The 20,615-nt window shown below is 40.7% G+C and overlaps 1 protein-coding gene across 1 annotated transcript in view; it reads left to right on the top strand.

Moving 5' to 3' along the window:
* Window positions 1–20,615, top strand: part of DNAH6 (dynein axonemal heavy chain 6) — a 381,291-nt gene that overhangs the window by 130,586 nt on the left and 230,090 nt on the right. The window contains exons 40-45 of the mRNA XM_040418030.1: window positions 974–1,131; window positions 7,482–7,613; window positions 11,083–11,254; window positions 14,110–14,256; window positions 16,374–16,447; window positions 20,252–20,406. Coding sequence (XP_040273964.1) covers window positions 974–1,131; window positions 7,482–7,613; window positions 11,083–11,254; window positions 14,110–14,256; window positions 16,374–16,447; window positions 20,252–20,406 — 838 coding nt within the window. The remainder of the gene's footprint in view (window positions 1–973; window positions 1,132–7,481; window positions 7,614–11,082; window positions 11,255–14,109; window positions 14,257–16,373; window positions 16,448–20,251; window positions 20,407–20,615) is intronic.

Here is a 20,615-nt window from a genome sequence, read left to right on the forward strand (position 1 = left end):
CTTCTTTCTTTGCTGTGTGCAGGAACAGGACCTGTGGTGACGTCACTCCGGTCATCACATGATCCATCACATGATCTTTTACCATGGTGATGGATCATGCACGATTTTTCTCACGCGCGTGCAAAACGCATTACAATGTTTTGCACTCGCGCGGAAAAATCGCGCATGTTCCCGCAACGTACCCGCACCTTTTCCCGCAACGCCCGTCTGAAAGAGGCCTTCAATGCTCTGACGCTTATGTTAGAGGAACCTGAGGGCTGAAAATTAGGTTATGTCTGGGTTCAGCTCTGAACCCGGACTACCCCTTTAATGTTTTAACGCCAATTTTGTGGTGTAGAAAAGTCACAGATTTTTACCAACGCTGGGCGACGTGATGATATCATCATGGGCCTCGCAAGATTTTGCACTAGATCTTCAATCAAGATGGCGGCGGCTGGCTCTTTACGATGAAATGGATGAGGATAAGTATGATTTTTTTTTCACTGTAATATTAATGTTAAATGCCGCGATCAGCTGTGAACACGGCATCTGAGGGGTGCAATTGTCGTTTCCTGTCATTGCACCCACTACTAACTAAAAAATTCACAATTTTTTTTTGTAAAATTTGGACAAGCAGTCAAATCACATTTTTCAGTACTTCGCACATCTCTAATTCTAATGTTCATTTACAGTATATACCTGGCTGGGCCACTTGGTGGCGCTACAGGACAGGTTTGATTAGTGAGATTCAAATTTAAAAGCCAATGAGGTGTATATGATATTAGTTCTGTAACTGGTTAAAAACTTTCAATTGCAGCTAAGCCTTATGTAATGCATGAACTTTCTGAAGTATGTGGTCTAGTATGTGGTATAGGGGGAGGCAGCACACTTGACCCTTTCCATTCTTGTTTCTGTAGAAAGCTGACATTTGTTTCTAAAGGGTTAATACCTAGACATAATCTATACCTAATACTGCTTGATCTGTTTCATACAGGCGCTCCTGGGAACAAGAGAGTCATCATATTTGTTGATGATTTAAATATGCCAAAGCTCGATCGATATGGATCACAACCGCCCATTGAATTACTGCGTCAGTACCAAGATTTCAAAGGATTTTATGACAGAGAAAAAATGTTTTGGAAAGAAATTCAGGTATCAAACTCTATAGTTTATAAACCAAGCATACTGCATTACGATGGTGTATGGAAATCCTTCAGCTCTTTATTATCGTGCCATAGATGCTTTCCTCTGCTGCCTGTGGTGCCTCCAGTAAGTGCTGTCATTTAGCAAGGTACAATATGAACCCGCAGGGATGCACCTGAACAGCCATGTTTATTGACTGTTTCCAGTGATGCTACTCTGCGCTATAAAGTAATCATAGGCTGTAGCTGAGGATCAGTGCAAGATAAGTAATCCATTGTATTTCTAAACTCACTCGACTTCTTATGTAGCTTTTTATTCTACATAAACTGTAAAAGGGGACGTAAGCTTTAATTTCACAACATTAAATGACGTCAGGGGTTTAACTAGAAAAAGCAAGGCCCCATAGCAAATTTTTGAAATGGCTCCTTTCCCCCAAGCAACTTCCCTGCAACCCGCCATCCTGCGGGCAGTTAAAAACAACCAAGTTCCCCTACAAAGCCCCCACCCGCTCAGTCGTGTAAAAAATATGGAAATGAAATGCTTACTTTACTTTGCAGTATGCCGCTTGGGCACTGTATACCCCCCTTAGTGCCCCATTCTCATTAGTCATGCTAGCCCGGAACCACATAACGCTCTCCCCAGCAGCCGGCGCCGCGCAGTGATATAATCATGGAGGAGAGCACTAAGACTGGACAATGACGTCACTGTATCGCCCCTACTACTGGAGGGAACACAGGCCGCGGAATGAGGCCCACACAGAAGTTGGACTCTGACTTGAATTTCAGGCCTGAGTCTGTCTGCTGTGTCTGTCATCCATTATGGCCCGGGCCTCGCCTGCCGTGAACATTATTGTGTGGGTTTGCTGGCAAGGTCCTGCCGCTACGGAATTTAAAGCAGCCCTGGAAAAAAATAAAAAACTAAGGGGCTTTAGACGCCGATCTTAATAAAGCCCCTGTGCTCGCAGTGGATCCGCCGAAGTTATGAAGAGGCACAGGCGTCTCCATAACTTCGGTGCATCCAGTGCCAGTCTAAATGTAAGACAGCTTCCGAGCTACCATTTTCTAGTCCTAAACAAGGCGTAGAAAATGGTTAATGAGAAGAGCCTGTCGGACCGTCGACGCCACACGAACAATTTTAGACCTGGTGTGAGCGGAGAAAAGTCGCAGATTGCGGCACAACTAACCATTGCGCTGTAATCTGCGCCTGAAACACGCCTAAGTATTTCAGTATAATAAAAGACCCCCTAAAAATGTCCCCATGTTGTAGGTAGGTCTAAAGGCAGGGCCAACACAAGCCACAAATACCAGATTGCGATTGCAAGCACCAGCTGCCACTTTCTGTCCCTCTACTTCAGTTGCTGAATTCAGAGGTCAGGAAGGGAGCGTCAGATTATTACTTCCCTGGCAGGATGGCTCAGGCGGCCCCCTGGGTATCGGCCCACCGGGAAGTCCACCCCTGAGGACAGCACTGTTATTGCTGCAATAGATCTTACCATTGATATCCATTCCATTGAAATAGTAGGCATAGTGTAAGAAATAAATCACCTTGATAGATGATGCATCATCTCTGCATTCAGAAAAAATTGCAGCATGTTCTATATGGTGGGTTTTTCACGCAGCCCATAGAAATGAATGGGGCTGCAAGAAAAACAAAGGCCATCAAGATGCAATGCATGTATCACTGATGGGATGGAGGAGATGTTGATTCTTGGTTGTAGGAGAAGGTATTCTTCAGTTTTTCTTCACGCTTGTGAAAAAACACATCAAAACTGATTGCATCTGCATGGAAAAAACGCACACACTGAACGCAATGGCAGACAAAACTGAACTCGCATGCAAAACCATCCGTATGCTGCCTTTTGGAACTGAAAGCAAAGTTTCACAATATAAGCAGACATCTTTCATGTGTCTGCCAATGCGAATGGCTTCTGTCATGTGTGTGTATATACTACACGGCCCCTGGCATGTCGGCAGTCTCAATAGTATTCACTTTAGTACAGTGAATATTCATGAAGCAATGAGGCCCTTAGGGTCGATATGGAGTGGTTGAAGGGCCCTCTCCCAGCACATGGACTTTTACTGAAGAAACTAATCTACAGGCCTCTGTGGGGGTTTGAACCCCAGACCACCTCTACAGCACGCAGTAGACTTACTATTACAATATAGACCTTTGCAGGCATGATGTTAAATAAATAGTATAATATTGAAATGTGGGGATTTGAACCCCAGACCACCTCTACAGCAGGCAGTAGACTTAGGCCTCTTGTACGAAAAAGTTTTTTTTCTCCGTTAATGTTACTTTTTTTGTGTTCTGTATACGAACCGTATACGGAACCATTAATTTCAATGGATCTGTAAAAAAAACAGAAGGTACTCCGTATGCCTTCCGTTTCCGTATTTCCGTTTTGTTCAAAGATAGAACATGTCCTATTATTATCCACATAACGGACAAGGATAGTACTGTTCTTTCAGGGGCCAGCTGTTCCGTTCCGCAAAAAACGGAATGCATACGGCCGTGTGCAAGAGGCCTTGCTATTACAATATAGACCTTTAAAGGCATGAGGTTGAATAAATAGGAAAAGGCCTCTTTCACATGAGCGAGTTTTCTGTCAGGGTGCAATACGTGTTGTGAACGCGTAGCTTCTGGACTGAATCCTGACCCATTCATGTCAATGGGTCTGTGCACAGGAGCGTCTTTTTTCATGCATCATCTCCGCGTTCAGGACAAATCGCTGCATATTCAATATTCTGTGTTTTTGATACAGCCTTGACTCCATAGAAGTGATTGGGGCTTGTGTGAAAAATGGATTGTATCCGGATGCAATGCGTTTTCCAGAGATGGAAAATTCAGTTTTTGTGAAAAACACATCAAAAACTGATTGCATCCACGCAGAAAAAACAAAACACTGAGCACAATCGCAGACAAAACTGATTGAACTTGCATGCAAAACTATCAGTTATTTTCCATGAACAGATCCTGCCACAATCCGTATCGTTCATGTGAAAGAGGCCTAATACTGAAATGAAGGAAAAAATTTGGCCCATTTTTGTTTACGTTGTTCACCATAAATAATAATACAGGGATACCAAATACTGTATTGTAATATTTAATAGCAAGTATGTTACAGAACCACATTTATTGTGATACGTTTTGCCAGTTATTACTCTTTAGTACCTTTAGTTACATTAAAGGGGTTATCCTGGAAAAGATACTGATGACTTATCCTTAGGGTAGGTCATCATTATCAAATCAGCAGGGGCCCAAGTCCCGGCATCCCGCCGATTAGCTATTTCAGGGAGCCGCTGCGCTCACCTGAGCTCTTCTGAGCGATGCAGGCTCCTGGCATCTTTCTAAGGACAGCGCCGTACATCGCATAGTGGCAGTGCTTGGTATTGCATATCAGCCTCCCTGACTTCAATGGGACTGAGCTACAACTAGGCCATGTGACCGATGTAAAGTAAGGCCTAGGAAGAGAAGATCTCATACTGATGACCTATCCTGAGAATAAGTCCTAAATATAATTTTCTGAATAACCCCTTTAACTTTGATAAAATATAAAATAATAAAAAAATTATAAAAAAATCTATTTTCTGTTATAACTTTTAATAAATAAATAATTTCTCAGGTGTGTACTGGGAATTGAACCCCAGGCCTTATGTAGGTGTTGGCAACAGCCTACCCACTACCATGTAGAAGGGCCCTGTAGTGAGTGTAGGACTTTCTGTGACTAAATAGTATTTCTGTTTTGTTCCCAGGTTTAAAGGGGTTGTGCAGGCAATATATATTATGACTTATCCTTGGGGTAGGTCATCTATATCTGCTTGGCGGGTGTCTGACACCCAGCACCCTTAAAAGAGAAGACGGTGCTCCATGCGAGTGCTGTCTCCTCTTCATTACACTACATGTCATTTTTTTTCTGTATGGGGACCTGAAATTCCTGAGCAAGCCCTGAATAGTTGGGCCACAAGGCTTTTCTGTCGTTTATAACCACTCAGTTGTACATGAAATAATATTTAACATTATGAACAGTCCATACTTACAAGACCAGCAAGGCAGGGATATAGGTAAGGATTCTGGAAATAATGTAGGTTCTAAACAAGAGAGGAGCCAAAAATTGTATACTGATGCCCAGATGTAGAAGCCTAAATGTCATACAAAAATCAATAAAAGACTTGATAACCAACCATGATGAGTGACAAATTGATCTGTCAACATGAGGTGTCAATTGAAATGGGATTATTCTATTGACATGAAAAAGTAGCCACAATTCTTATGTATCACTATCACTAACACTCTTATATGTTTTATTTCAATGAGCCTACTTTTAGTTCCCCTTTTGTTCACTTGGCTTTCACATTAGATTTTCTACTTTTGTGACTGCAATGGATAATTTCCGTTTTATTCTTCTGTTTTTTTGTTTTTGCTTTATGAGATATATATTTCCCCAAACAGTGGCCCTACAATGTTGCCACCATCCTCATATTTTACAAATTTTTCATTATTTGCTTATGTATTATAAAGCTACATCTACATTTTACAATTATTCAATTTTATTTAAAGTTAAAGTGGTTGTCCAGTATAAGAAAAACATGTCTGCTTTCTACCCGAAACAGCACCACACCTGTCCATAGGTTGCGTGTGGTGTTGCAGCTCTACTGGAGCTGAGTTGCAATATCACACACAGCCCGTAGACAGGTGTGGTGCTGTTTTTGGAAGAAAGCAGACATGTTTTTCTTATACAACTGCTTTAAAAAAGTGGACTCATGAGGTGATCCTGTTTCATACATGGCAAGTGCCAGTTGTGTAACACAGCTGATACCCAGTTGAAATGACCAGGATTGCAGATAACACAGATCCCAGTGATGTAACTCCTCAAATGCCAGGATTAGTAGCGACTGTGACATTTAGGGGTTTACTCAGAGGGAGGGGGCTCCCCCTGTACTCTGATCTGAGGTCCCGTGGAATAATTGAGAAGTCTCCCTTCACAATATAAAGGGATAATGGTGAAGGCTTCTAGGCCTGCCATAACAAACTGCCTGTTAAGCCCTGCCTGTGTCATTGGAAACCTGTCAAAATCCCAGACAGCAATAGTATTCTAAAGCAGTCTATGGTACAAGTGATCGGAAGATCATATATTTAAGTCCCCGAAGGGGACTAAAAATTTAAATATATTTTTTTAAATATAAAAAACAAAAAATATAAATAATTTAAATATTATCTCCTTTTCCTTAATTTACATATATAAACAATACAAAATAAATATACCGGTAATTGGTATTGCCAGGAATTGCTTAAATCTTTCTGTCTCTTCATGTAATCCCAGACAGACTCCATGATTTGGAGATCAGGGCTCTCTAGGGGCTATATAATCACTTCTAGTAATTCCTTGTTCTTCTTTATGCTGAAGATAATTCGTAATGACATTGGCTGTATGTTTAGGGTCATAGTTCAGCTGCAGAATAAATAAATCTGAGCCAGTCAGATGCCTCTCTGATTTTAACATGAAGACACAGAAGGATTTGAGCAAGCCTTCCTCCATAGATGATCTGTGGTTAGTTCTGCAAGATATTGGGAACAACCTCCCTGCCGAGTTCCTTCCTCCTTAGAACTCATGCAGGCCAGAAGCCAAAGGGTGGTCACACCAAATATGGATTTAACTTGGATTTTTCTTTCTTCCTTCACTTAATAGTTTATTTTATCAATTAATAAAATGCAGACACGTCTATTTCTGAAAGCATTCTTTCAAATATGCCTAAAACTTTTGCATAGTACTGTAGTTTACATTGATAAGGAGAAGTATTTGCCCATAGCAACCATTCAGATCATCAGATAATTTATTTTATTTTCTACCTTGGGATGTGTTCCCCTGGGTGGGGGGCACTTTGAATCTGTTCAAGTTACACAGGGGATCCACATCTGCTTTATTTCAACTTTAATTGAGCTAAGCTGCAATACTAGACACAGACCATGAACAAGAGTGCCGCCACTTCTAGTAATAAATAAGAAAGAGCAGTCCCCCTTTTTTTTTTAAACCTTTGTATAACCCCTATATAACAAAAAAAATAATAATAATGTTCTATCTGCCTCTTTACTTTCTTGTTATTCATAATGACCTATTTATTATCTCCAACATAAAAACTGTATATTTGATTTTTTTGGTCAATAGATTTCACAGCTGGAAACAATGTTACACAGACTGGTTACTTCGCTTACAAAATAGGCAGCAACATTGTATTTCCATTTTGTGGATAGCGTATTCTCTATTGTGCGTATCACTTCATAGTTTTGGCTGCTTAGTTCTGTATCTCACTGTCCTATTTGATTCAAATTGTGCATGATGTTATTTTCTTTTCCCTCAGGATGTAACTATTGCAGCTGCTTGTGCTCCTCCAGGTGGGGGTCGGAATCCAGTAACTCCACGCTTTTTACGACACTTCAGCATGTTGTGCCTTCCAACACCCTCAGAGCACAGCCTCAAACAGATTTTTCAGGTCAGTGACTCCTTCAACACAACCAGGAAAAGGAGTTGCGTCAATTTCATGTACTCTGACGAGCTTCAGTAAGATTAGAAATTTCTTAATTCAAAAGGGAAACATTTTATCCTAGGCTGAAATTTAGCAACTCTGTAATTAGTAGAAGTCAGGAAAGGTCATTGGGAATAGCCAAAACGTAGATGCATAGTGCATGTTGGGTAATTTGATTGCACACAATCTAGGGCATTTCTGTTACTTGAAACTTTATAATTTTTAGGGCTCATGCACACGATTGTATTTTCTTTCCGTGTCATTACGTTTTTTTTGCAGACCGTATGCGGAACCATTCATTTCAATGGGTCCGCAGAAAAACGAAAGTTACTCCGTGTTCATTCCATATCCGTATTTCCGTTCCGCTAAAAAATAGAACATGTCCTATTATTGTCCGTATTACGGACAAGGATATTACTGTTCTATTAGGGGCCAGCTGTTCCGTAAAATACGGAATGCACACGTATTTTTCATGGATGAGTTTTTTGCGGTCGTGTGCATGAGCCCTTAACTCGTAAATCATTTCCTACAGCCTTAGGGCTCGTTCACACGACCGTTGGTGTCCCGTGCCCGGCCTGTGAAAAAAATGGCGGTCCGCAATGCACGGGCACCTTCCGTGGGGCAGAAGCATGGGGATCGCAGACCCATTCACTTGAATGGGTCCGCGATCCCTCCGTTCCGCAAAAAGATAGAGCATGTTCTATCTGATAGAGCATGTTCTATCTGATAGAGCATGTTCTATCTTTTTACTGTGCAGAGGCACAGAACGGAACCTCAGAAAGCACTCCGTAGTGTTCCGTGCTTCCGTTCCGCATCTCCGGATTTGCGAACCCAATGAAATGAATGGGTCCACATCCGTGATGCGGAATGACAACAGAACGGTGCCCGTTCATTGCGGATCCGCAAATGCGGTCTGCTATACGGGAACGGGACACCAACGGTCATGTGAACGAGCCCTTACATTGAGCAGAATCAATATAGCTGACGTGGTACACCTGGAAGTCTTTTGGTATTTAAATATTCTTGGTTTTATTGATGGAGGTGCGGGTTTGTGCATCTGGAAAAATACCATGAGAAGATCACACCAGGTCACATAGCCAGAGCCAGAATTGATGTAGCCAGTCAGTTTTTTGGTTCATGGTTGTAGCCAGACTTGATGCTTCTGTTGATCCTAACATGTTATGATCTACTCGTTTATATTTTTATTCTAAATATTTTGTAATATTTGGGTTTTTGTGTCCCTCTTCCCCAAAAACATGAAATACAGTAGTCTGACACCTTGTAAATGACATCTGTATTGTACTGCTGAAGGTCTAGAATAGTGCATCCCACACTCGTGAGGCACAGCTGGTTAGGCATATTAGAAATTGGGTACAGGACTATTCTATGGCAATGCAGATGGTAACTGTACCATCAGTGCTGCTTTATATCACGTGGGTGAGGAGGCTGAGGATGGGGAGAAGGACCTCCGAAGAACAGTGTACTTTGCTGAAGGACCTTCAACCTGTCATGTGGAGCAGGATGTAAGGGAGACAACAACTCAGGTTGGCAAGTATGTAAATATTATATTACCTATGTTGGAGGTCTCCACAGTGAATATTTGTTTTTAAATGTCCATGGTGAGACAACCCCTTCAGCTCTAGTTCACTGCAGCTGGCATACGGCTGCTACCACATGGCATGTTTTTGCTGCCGTTTTTGGCATGGAAACTCTAAGTTATTACAAGTCATTTTTAGGGTTACATTTTTTAGGCACAACTTTTTTCAGACATTTCTTTTCCTCTAGAGAAGCCTATGGGAAAACATCTGAATAAGCAAAAATTGCTAGAAAACGGTCTGTGTTCGTACAGCATTTCATAATTTCCTGTTAGTTTTTGCTCCAAAAACATCATAAAAACACCATAAAAATGCAGCATTTAAAAAAAAAGACGCAGATCTTAGACAGTAGCCCTGACGCAGGAAATAGGTGCCACCACACAGCTCCGTCCAGGATGTAGTGGACGGAGCTGGTTACTTCAGCGCCTCTCCCATTCATTTCAATGGGAGCAGTGCTGCAGTAGCCAGCTCTGTCCACTAAACAATGGACAGAGCCGTGTAGTTTCCCAAATAGCTGATTGTCGGGGTACAGGGGGCCAGACAGATGTTGATATCCTATCTTGTGAATAGACCATCAGTAAAAACGGTGGTTACCCTTTAAAGCACCTCTACCCTGTTGTACTGTCTATACAGATGATACAAGATGGAAGTGTGCATCTTGGATTTTGACTGTTTTTCATAGGCAATAATAGATTACCTGTTTAATGTGATGGTTCAATGTTTGCATTGCAGAGCATAAAAAATAGCATTGTCTTATACATACTTCAAAAACGGTGAAAAACAATAACTGTAGATGCCAATTGTAGAAGCCATTGTAGTATATTTCTCTGTCAATAGCTTATAAGTATTACAGTACTCACAGGTTTAAAGGGGTTTTCTGGGATTTTCTCATTGATGGCCTATCCTCAGGATAGGTCATCAACATGAGATCAGCAGGGGTCTCACTCCCAGCACCCCCTGCCAATTGGAGCTCTGGTGAGCGCTACGGCCTTCTTGTAGCCTACCAAGCACAGCCCCCTCCATTGGATAGAAACTGTGCTTGGTATCGCAGCTCAGCCCCTTTCACTTGAATGGGACTGAGCTTGGTCCAGGAACTGGCTTAGGAAGAGGCCTAAACACTTACTGAGCAGACACTTTGAACAGCTGATCGGTAAGGGTGCTGAGAGTGGAACCCCTGCCAATCTCATATTGATGACCTACCCTGAGGATAGGCCATCAATATCAAAATCCCAGGAAACCCCTGATGCTGCTGTTAGACCCTCTGTCCTTGGTACTGTATGTGTGAAGTGTGCAATATGTATTACATACTGGAATTAACAACCACAAAAATCCTATACAATAAGAATTTGGGACTGAGTGTTTACTGTGGAGGATGATACTCAGCTATACTGAAATACTGACTTGTTGGATGGACTCATTACAGTTGATTGGGGAGGAGGACATATTATTTCAGATGCCTCTTTCTGTCCCTGTTTACCTGGAACCAGATGGTCAGTCTTGAGTTGCTAATTGTTTGTACTAAAATATTTCAGCATTAATAGCCAGACAGATGGAGCCATGAGCATCCTGTTTCTCGATCTGTCTTTCAAAGAAGAGCGACAATGTACATAGGTCATTGGGGGATTACAATCTTGCATAAAACAGTAGTTAGGTAAAGATCAGATATACATTTGTACGTATGTTTTTTTTTATGTTCTTTTCAGCAGAATGTATATTATGTTTTATAGTTTTTATAATTTCTTATTAGTCCTAAAGTATTATTGAAAGTAAAACTGAAGACATCCATGTATTTTCTGGTTAAAGGATGATGAAAAGTAGTTACTGTCTTTTGTTGTACACAGGCAATCCTAAACGGCTTTTTGATGGATTTTCCTCCAGCTGTAAAACAGAGTGCCACCAATATAGTGGATGCCGCTGTGGAAATTTACCACAGAATGAGCATTGATCTTCTCCCAACGCCTGCAAAATCCCATTATGTATTTAACTTACGTGACTTGTCGAAATGTGTTCAAGGTATTGTACATAGTTACTAACACTGAAAGATTATTTCAGATTGAAAATACTGTGAAGTAAAAGCTCTAATGTTTTTTTTCCTAGTTGTAATTACGGCTGATAGTGTATGGTACCTACTGTAGTAATTCTAACAATATGCATTATGTTTTATTAGTAACATCTATTATTTGAATATTACAATAAAACCTTAAAAGTACAATATTATTGACCTATCTTCCAGATATGTCTTCATTATCAGATCGGTGGAGGTCTGACTCCTAGCACCCCTGTTCATCCGCTGTTTGAAGAGACCGCAGTGCTTCCATGAGCGCTGCAGGCTCTTCCTAGGCCAATGACATAATGTTCATCAGTCACATGACCTTGGCCCAACTCAGAGCCATTCAAGTGAATGGGCTTGGGTCGCAGTTCCAAGCCCACCGCTATACAATGTACAGCACTCTGCTTGGTATGCCCTGAGGAGGCCTCAGCGCTCACCAGAGTGTGAAAGCCTTTTCAAGCAGGTGATCAGTGGCAAAGCCTGGTTTTATAGCTCTACAGATCTGATAATAATGGCGTATCCTGAGAATAGGCCATTAATATTGTACTCCCCGAAAACCCCTTTAAAGTGAATCTCCACCTTTTATCGACATGTCAGCTTGAGGTTAAAGACTGTGCAGATTAATTGTGTAATATACAGTCGGGGAGATTTATCAAACTGGTGTAAAGTAGAACTGGCTTAATTGCCCATAGCAACCAATCAGATTCCACCTTTCATTTTCCAAAGGAGCTCTAAAAAAATGAAAGGTGGAATCTGATTGGTTGGTATGAGATCTTCCACTTCTAATCCCCTGCATTGACCTAAATATAAAAGATGACTGGCTTTAAAATATAACAAATGGCTTTGTATTAATAAAGCTACAGCCACACATTAACCCTTTCAGGACTGCCGCTGTACATGTATGGCGGAAGTACGGTCTTTAAAAATCTAGTTTTAAACAGCAGACACCTGGAGCTAACATCTGCAGTCGGTGATAATGCCGATTGCAGACATTCCACTCCTCAGATGTTGTGGTGCCCACGGCATCTGAGGCGTCTTTCTTTAGGAGCACTGTGCTTCCAGGCCAAAATGTCTCCCCTGCTCCGTTTGTTCTCTGTGGTAGCCTCGAGCATTTGTAAGGTTTGAGCCTACCACTGCAATACATTCCTATGGACCCCTGCCTGTGATGTATTGAATCTACTGATGACTGCAAATGCTAAATCATTGCAGTCTATGGGAGAAACAATCTGATGATCACATGTTCAAGTCCTCTAGGGGTACTTTTACAAAGTACACTGCCAAATTCTAAAATGCCTGAACTATTAAAATATAAATGTATTTATCCCATACGGTGAATGGTGTAACGGAAAAAAACACAATGGCCGATTTGCGTTTCTTTTTCCGCTGCTTCATCTCTGCCCAAAAATTTTTAATAAAAAGTGATCAAAAAGGCATGCACACTCCAAAATGAGCACTCACACAGCTCCACAGATATAACTATAAAAAAGTTGTGAGGAAGCAAAGAAAATCTGTTTTTTTCAGTTTTTATTTAAGTATTAACTCACAAGAAAAACTATACAAATGTGGTATTGCTGTAGTTGTACTGACTCGGAGAGAGAAACATAATATGTCAGTTTTACCGCATAGAGAACACTGTAAATAAAACTATGGCAGAATTGAGTTTTTTTTTCCAATTCCACGCTATTTGAATTTTTTCTCCCTCTTCCCACTACATCGAATGCAATATTAAATGGTGATGTTAAAAAATACCAAAAAACAAGCCCTCATACAGATATGTGAATGGAAAAATATAAAATGATGGTTCCCAAAAGGCTGGCAGTTAAACGGAAATGCAAAATTAGAAAATCAGCCAGTCCTAAAAGAGGTTTTCTGGGACTTAACTACTGGGACTTCTGGGATTTAAATATTGATGATCTATCCTCAGGATAACTGTTTTTCTTGACATTTACTGTTAATTGGTTACAAGTTGTAGAGAAACTTTATTGGTTGTCACTCAAGAATTTCAAAAGTGACAACCAATAAAGTGGTGGTACTCATTACTGTAAAATACCATTAACATAGTAACATGCCATAATCATCTGTACAAATAAGTTATCTTGTGGTGCCATATTTAAGAAATCGTGTGAGTGCCACTGCACCTACTGAATGCCATCCATATGGTATGCTGCCAGAGAGCATGTGCTATATATTATATTAGTGCAGTGCTCTCAAGCCTCGGCTGCCATTTTTCCATTATAACTTTTTACACTCAAGTCGAAACTTCCATTATTCCTGGGATGTCTTGGGGGAAGAATGTGGCATGCACTCTGTATGTACTGTATATACTGTAACATGTAGTCTTCCATAGAAACAGTTGTAGGAATATTTCCCAGAACTGCTTAAAACAAAAAGGTACTGGATCAATGTTGCAAAGTTTCTAAATGAGCAAACTACACTATATATACAACCTAACTATTCAGAGCATTAAGAAGCATATATCATTTGATTTATACAGACATTAATATTATAATCTTATCTGTGATAAATATGGAGTCATTAGCATGCGATGTTAGTCCACAGCTCTAAACATGATCTGGTAACCATGAACCTTAGCTCTTTCCAGCTGCTTGATGGAAAAGTTTTAAGCATACATCTGCATGAGCTTTACATATGTAGTGACTCCACTAATGTAACTTGGCTAAATATCCATAACCTGAAGCATCTGAAAGATCTACAGTAATCTGTTTGACTGTTTTTCCACTTCTTTATAGTCTTCCTTTATTTCTTAAAATTATTTATTGGTAGTGTAGTGATTCATGTTGCATCATATATTCTACAGGCATTCTTCAGTGTGATCCAGGATCGGTACGTGATCAATCGCAAATTTTCAGATTGTTTTGTCATGAGTGTCAAAGAATCTTTCATGACCGTCTAATCAACAGTGAAGACAAGCAGTATTTCCATACAATGCTCTCAGAGATGGCCAGTAAGTCTTTCTGCATCCCTTTATCATTTTCTTAAGCATTGTAAACTGCTGCCAGCAACTATGGCACTAAACCATCTAAAAACTTAAAATAACTTCTACTTCCACATTAGAATTCTGGACAAGGGGTTGTCTAGTAGTGCAAATACTCTGCACAGTGCCCAGGCACCTCCTATAGACGATACTTACCCGGACCCCGGCACCTGCGTCCCTCTGGATCCCTGCACGGCCACCGCGACAGTGACCAGCCTCCCTAGTATCGCTAGTGATGCTAGGAAGGCTGGTCACCATCATGGCCTGCTATTGGCTGCTCCCCCATCATGTTTTGTTCAGGTATCCGGAGGGATGCGGGTGCTGGGGACCAGGTAAATATCGTCTATAGGTGGGGCCTGGGCATTTTGGGGGGTATTTGTACTATTGGATAACCCCTAGCTAACCAACATAATCTAGCTCAACCAATGCTTTCAGTATTCAGGGGTGACTTACTATGTTGGTGTCCACTTCAGTTGCTGTATCACATATTAAAGGGGATTTCCAAGTTAAATTTGAAGTTTCCCAGAAGCAGTATACTGCATGTACTAAAATAGAAAAGGAAGTTATACTCACCACCTTTCTCCCCTGCCACTTCCAGCACCTTTCTTCAGTCCCCCAGCTGGTGGCTGTTTTCCTGGCTGCAGCGATGATGTTTTGTGAACACAGGTCACTGTGCAGCCAATCACTTGGCCTCAGCTGTATATGGTATGTGACTACTAAGGCCAATGCAGGTTATGCAGGTTGTATTGGTGAGATGGTACCCACAGGACATCACCGCTGCAGCTCGGAAAACAAACGCCAACGGGGAGGACCACTAATTATCTTAGTACATCTACTGCTGCTGGGAAGCTTTTAATCTAATGTGAAAAGCCTCTGTAAAGGTAAAAGTTTTCCAGTTACCGCAAGTTATCCCCTTATCCACTGGATAGACGATAACTAACTGATCAGTTGGGTCCAATCACTGGGACCCCACTGATCCCAAGAATGGGAGACCTATTTCTATCCTAATGCAGTGGCAGGTTGAGCATATTCTGTGCTGCCCCATTTAGTCTATAGGACTGCAAGAGATAGCCAAGTACAGCGCCCTTAGGAATTGGGAAGGGTCCCATTGGTATTCTATGCTTTGATGACAAAGTGGAGATGGTGCGGCAGTTGCAGAAAGAGCAGAGCCTGTAGGTGGAACGGCAGTGGTTCAGTTGCTCCTAGAGGCTCATTTGCACATATTAAAACTTAATTTATCTCAGCAATGCAGTTGCATATGAACATATATGAGCTCAAGAAACAGGTCAGTTTGATAGGTGCTAATCTGCTGACAGATGCCCTTTAATTTAGCTGCAATACCTGGATATTGTGTGAAACTATGGAGATCCAATTCACTAGACCCAAGGGTGGATGCTATAGAGTCACCACAGTATGGTCATCTGTCTACAGTGCTTTGGCGTCATGAAGGTCCAAATAGGCTTTTCTGTAAAGGATTAATTAAGTCTCAGTCATTAGTATGTTATCAGCTTAGATGTCCTAGATACTACTGTAGAGTAAAAATAAAGAAATAATATATGTAAAAAACTGAAACAGTTAGGGTACTTTCGCACTAGCATAGGAATGTATTAGTGCATTCAAATTGCCGCATTGAGGGTTACGATATTCCGGAAAAAAATAAATCCCGGAACTCTTTTGCCTGATGACACCAGAAAGGGTACTTTCACACTTGCGTTTTTCTTTTCCGGCATAGAGTTCCGTCCTAGGGGCTCTATACCGGAAAAGAACTGGTCAGGCATATCCCCATGCATTCTGAATGGAGAGTAATCTGTTCAGGATGCATCAGGATGTCTTCAGTTCAGTCATTTTGACTGATCAGGCAAAAGATAAAACCGTAGCATGCTACGGTTTTATCTCCGGCGAAAAAAACTGAAGACTTGCCTGAATGCCGGATCCGGCATTTTTCCCCATAGGAATGTATTAGTGCCGGAATCAAACAACACAAGTGTGAAAGTACCCTTATTATATAGAAAAACTTGGTTGTGAGGTGGAGAACAGACTGTTATAAACCATTGGATTATTAACTATTATTTTTTTTATTTTTGCAGGCAAACATTTTGGGGTTCAGATTGATCCAGAGTACTTCGTAACAAACCCAATTATTTTTGGAGATTTCATTAAGGTAAAAACAGATTATCTTCATGTCTGCAGTTTTCACTTATACTTGAGGTGAAATGAACAGCAATAAAACATCCATCCCAGGCTGTTCTGTAGACGCAGAACATATGTTTACCCACAGCCCCTGCTGTGACAGCGTGACAGGCCACTGGGTTGTCTGGCTTGCATGCAATCAAACAAATATCAGCTATTGCAAGCTATTAATCACATATGTCATGCGGAATTGCATCATTCAGCCAAGTATGTAAAATATAACATGAAATTATCGCTCCTTGATGCTCTTAGAGGGATGTAATGTCCAACAGAATATCTCATGATTAAAGATGTATATACAAACTACAGGGTGGGCCATTTATATGGATACACCTTAATAAAATGGGAATGGTTGGTGATATTAACTTCCTGTTTGTGGCACATTAGTATATGTGAGGGGGGAAACTTTTCAAGATGGGTGGTGACCATGGCGGACATTTTGAAGTCGGACATTTTGAATCCAACTTTTGTTTTTTCAATAGGAAGAGGGTCATGTGACACATCAAACTTATTGGGAATTTCACAAGAAAAACAATGGTGTGCTTGGTTTTAACGTAACTTTATTCTTTCATGAGTTATTTACAAGTTTCTGACCACTTATAAAATGTGTTCAATGTGCTGCCCATTGTGTTGGATTGTCAATGCAACCCTCTTCTCCCACTCTTCACACACTGATAGCAACACCACAGGAGAAATACTAGCACAGGCTTCCAGTATCCGTAGTTTCAGGTGCTGCACATCTCGTATCTTCACACCATAGACAATTGCCTTCAGATGACCCCAAAGATAAAAGTCTAATGGGGTCACATCGGGAGACCTTGGGGGCCATTCAACTGGCCCACGACGACCAATCCACTTTCCAGGAAACTGTTCATATAGGAATGCTCGCACCTGACACCCATAATGTGGTGGTGCACCATCTTGCTGGAAAAACTCAAGGAACGTGCCAGCTTCAGTGCATAAAGAGGGAAACACATCATCATGTAGCAATTTCGCATATCCAGTGGCCTTGAGGTTTCCATTGATGAAGAATGGCCCCACTATCTTTGTACCCCATATACCACACCATACCATAATTTTTTTTGTTCCAACAGTCTTGGAGGGATCTATCCAATGTGGGTTAGTGTCAGACCAATAGCGGTGGTTTTGTTTGTTAACTTCACCATTCACATAAAAGTTTGCCTCATCACTGAACAAAATCTTCTGCGTAAACTGAGGGTCCTGTTCCAATTTTTGTTTTGCCCATTCTGCAAATTCAGTGCGCCGATCTGGGTCATCCTCGTTGAGATGCTGCAGTAGCTGGAGTTTGTAAGGGTGCCATTTGTGAGTAGCTAATATCCGCCGAAGGGATGTTCGACCAATGCCACTCTCCAGTGACATGCGGCGAGTGCTACGCTGTGGGCTCTTGCTGAATGAAGCTAGGACAGCCACTGATGTTTCTTTATTAGAGACGGATTTCATGCGTCCACATTTTGGCAAATCCAACACTGAACCCGTTTCACGAAACTTAGCAAGCAGTTTGCTAACTGTAGCATGGGAGATGGGTGGTCTCGTAGGGTGTCTTGCATTGAAATCTGCTGCAATGACCCGGTTACTGCGTTCACCAGACATCAACACAATTTCTATCCGCTCCTCACGTGTTAACCTCGGCGACATGTCAATGGCTGTAAACAAAGAGAAACTTGTAAATAACTCATGAAAGAATAAATTTACGTTAAAACCAAGCACACCATTGTTTTTCGTGTGAAATTCCCAATAAGTTTGATGTCACATGACCCTCTTCCTATTGAAAAAACAAAAGTTGGATTCAAAATTGCCGACTTCAAAATGGCTGCCATGGTCACCACCCATCTTGAAAAGTTTCCCCCCTCACATATACTAATGTGCCACAAACAGGAAGTTAATATCACCAACCATTCCCATTTTATTAAGGTGTATCCATATAAATGGCCCACCCTGTACATCTATCTATGTAGTATCTATCTATCTATCTATCTATCTATGTAGTATCTATCTATCTATGTAGTATCTATCTATCTATGTAGTATCTATCTATCTATCTATCTATCTATCTAGCTATGCAATATCTATAAATTTATCTATCTAATATCTATCAAATCGGTCTGGTATCTATTTATCTAAAACAGAAAAGAAGAGCAAAAAGTAGTGCAGCTAAAAACCTTTTCACTAATGTGATGTTTCAGTCCTCTTAATGGGACTTTTCTATCTATCTAGCTATCTATCTATCTATCTATCTATTACATCAGTCAAATACCAACAGCAGCACAGCAGTAGTGTGAATGGTTGCAATTCCTCAAGGATTTCAGGCCGGGCAGAAAAATCCATAAATGATATCCAAAATGGCAAATGATGAGGCAACACTCCAATGAAGTGAAGGGTGATAGACTCGTTTATTTCCCCAGTCGCAACGTTTCAGCCCAGCTCAATGAGGCCTTTGTAAAGCAATAGAATGATATCAAGTGCCAACTTAAATACCCCCAAGTTCATTATAATACATAATTGAAAAATTAAAATGCATGATTGGATAATTTATAATCAATTTATAGTCAATATTCATAGTCATAGTCAGCTGGGCTGAAACGTTGCCCCATTATGTCCCCTTAATTTATATAATAATGGCCATTATTATTATATTATGTTTCTGCAGCATGTGCATGGATTTCTAACCCATATTTAGATAAATGGGAGAGTCACAAAAACGTCTGCAACAAATCTGCCACATGGGAATATACACTTATGCCTCTCTATTGTTGCATCAAGCACAGTGCAGCATCAGTGGCTTGAGGGCTTGCAGTTGGCTAGGGCTAAAATAAATAAATCGCATACACTGTATTATGAGGGACTTTTATCAAATCACATACAGCAGTTTTGTGGCTTTAAAATGTTGCACGTGATGCCGATTGTGGCGTTTTCTGCAACATTTGGGGATCATGTGCACTTTTCAAAGTGGTCTATGTTTAAGGGTTTAAAATGAGATTAGATCTTAACTCTGGCACATCTACCCCCTGATTTACTTTTACACATATAGGTGTAAACCACATTGCACTCATGCCAAATATATTATTAACTTTAACTTTAAATATTATTATTTAAAGATGGTGCGAGCACCATAGCAACTGTGTAACTGCAGACGGCTAATGTCTGCGTTTGGCGGTAATGGCAATCATGGACATTTAAATCCTCATATGCCTTGGTAAAATGTGACCATGGCATCTGAGAGGCCTAAAACCCAGAAGCACATGCTTCCCGGGCAGGGACGCCTCACTCCTGGAGAATGAAGAGCACAAGTTAGTTTTACCGCATAGTTAACGCCGTAACCCATAAAACTGTGGCAGAATTGCATTTTTTTTTTTTTCCAATTCCACCCTATTTGGATTTTTTTCCCCAGCTTCCTTCTACATCCTATGCAGTATTAAATGTTGCCATTAGAAAGTACAATTTGTTCTACAAAAAACAAGTCCTCATACGGCAATGTGAACATAAACAATAAAAATGCTATGGCTACGGGAAGTCAGGGAGCGAAAAAAGAAAACGCAAAAACAGAAAATTGCACCATTTAATAAATTTGGCGCAGGCACGCAAAGCAAAGACAAACTTAAAACTGAAACAAAAACAACCACAAATGATAAATGTCCCCCTATGTATATACATTTATTACTTTGCACAGATTGTTAACATTTTATTTGTTTGATTCTTTTTCTCTGATTTGAAGCATTCTACAACCTATAAAATGTCATTTCATTTCTGATCGTAGGTTGGAGCAGACAAGGCTGATAGAGTTTATGAGGACCTTACTGATATAGACAAAATCAGATCGGTGCTGCAGGACTATCTCGATGACTATAATTTGACTAACACTAAAGATGTCAAACTGGTATTTTTTCAGGATGCAGTAGAGCATGTCTCCAGGTACAGCAGGCTCTAAATAGTGTTGTATAGTAGTCACTGTCATAAATATATAAAAAACATACAGTGCATACACAGAAGCAATGGTAAGGTTTCTCATGCAAGATGTACTTTCATGTTGACCTGAAAGAACACATGTATTCCTATAGTGCATATTGTACTTATATTTTATATAGAATAGGATGTGTAAGTAATGAATAGCACATAAATTG

The sequence above is a fragment of the Bufo bufo genome, chromosome 2 (assembly GCF_905171765.1).
Source record: "Bufo bufo chromosome 2, aBufBuf1.1, whole genome shotgun sequence".
Lineage (NCBI taxonomy): Eukaryota > Metazoa > Chordata > Amphibia > Anura > Bufonidae > Bufo > Bufo bufo.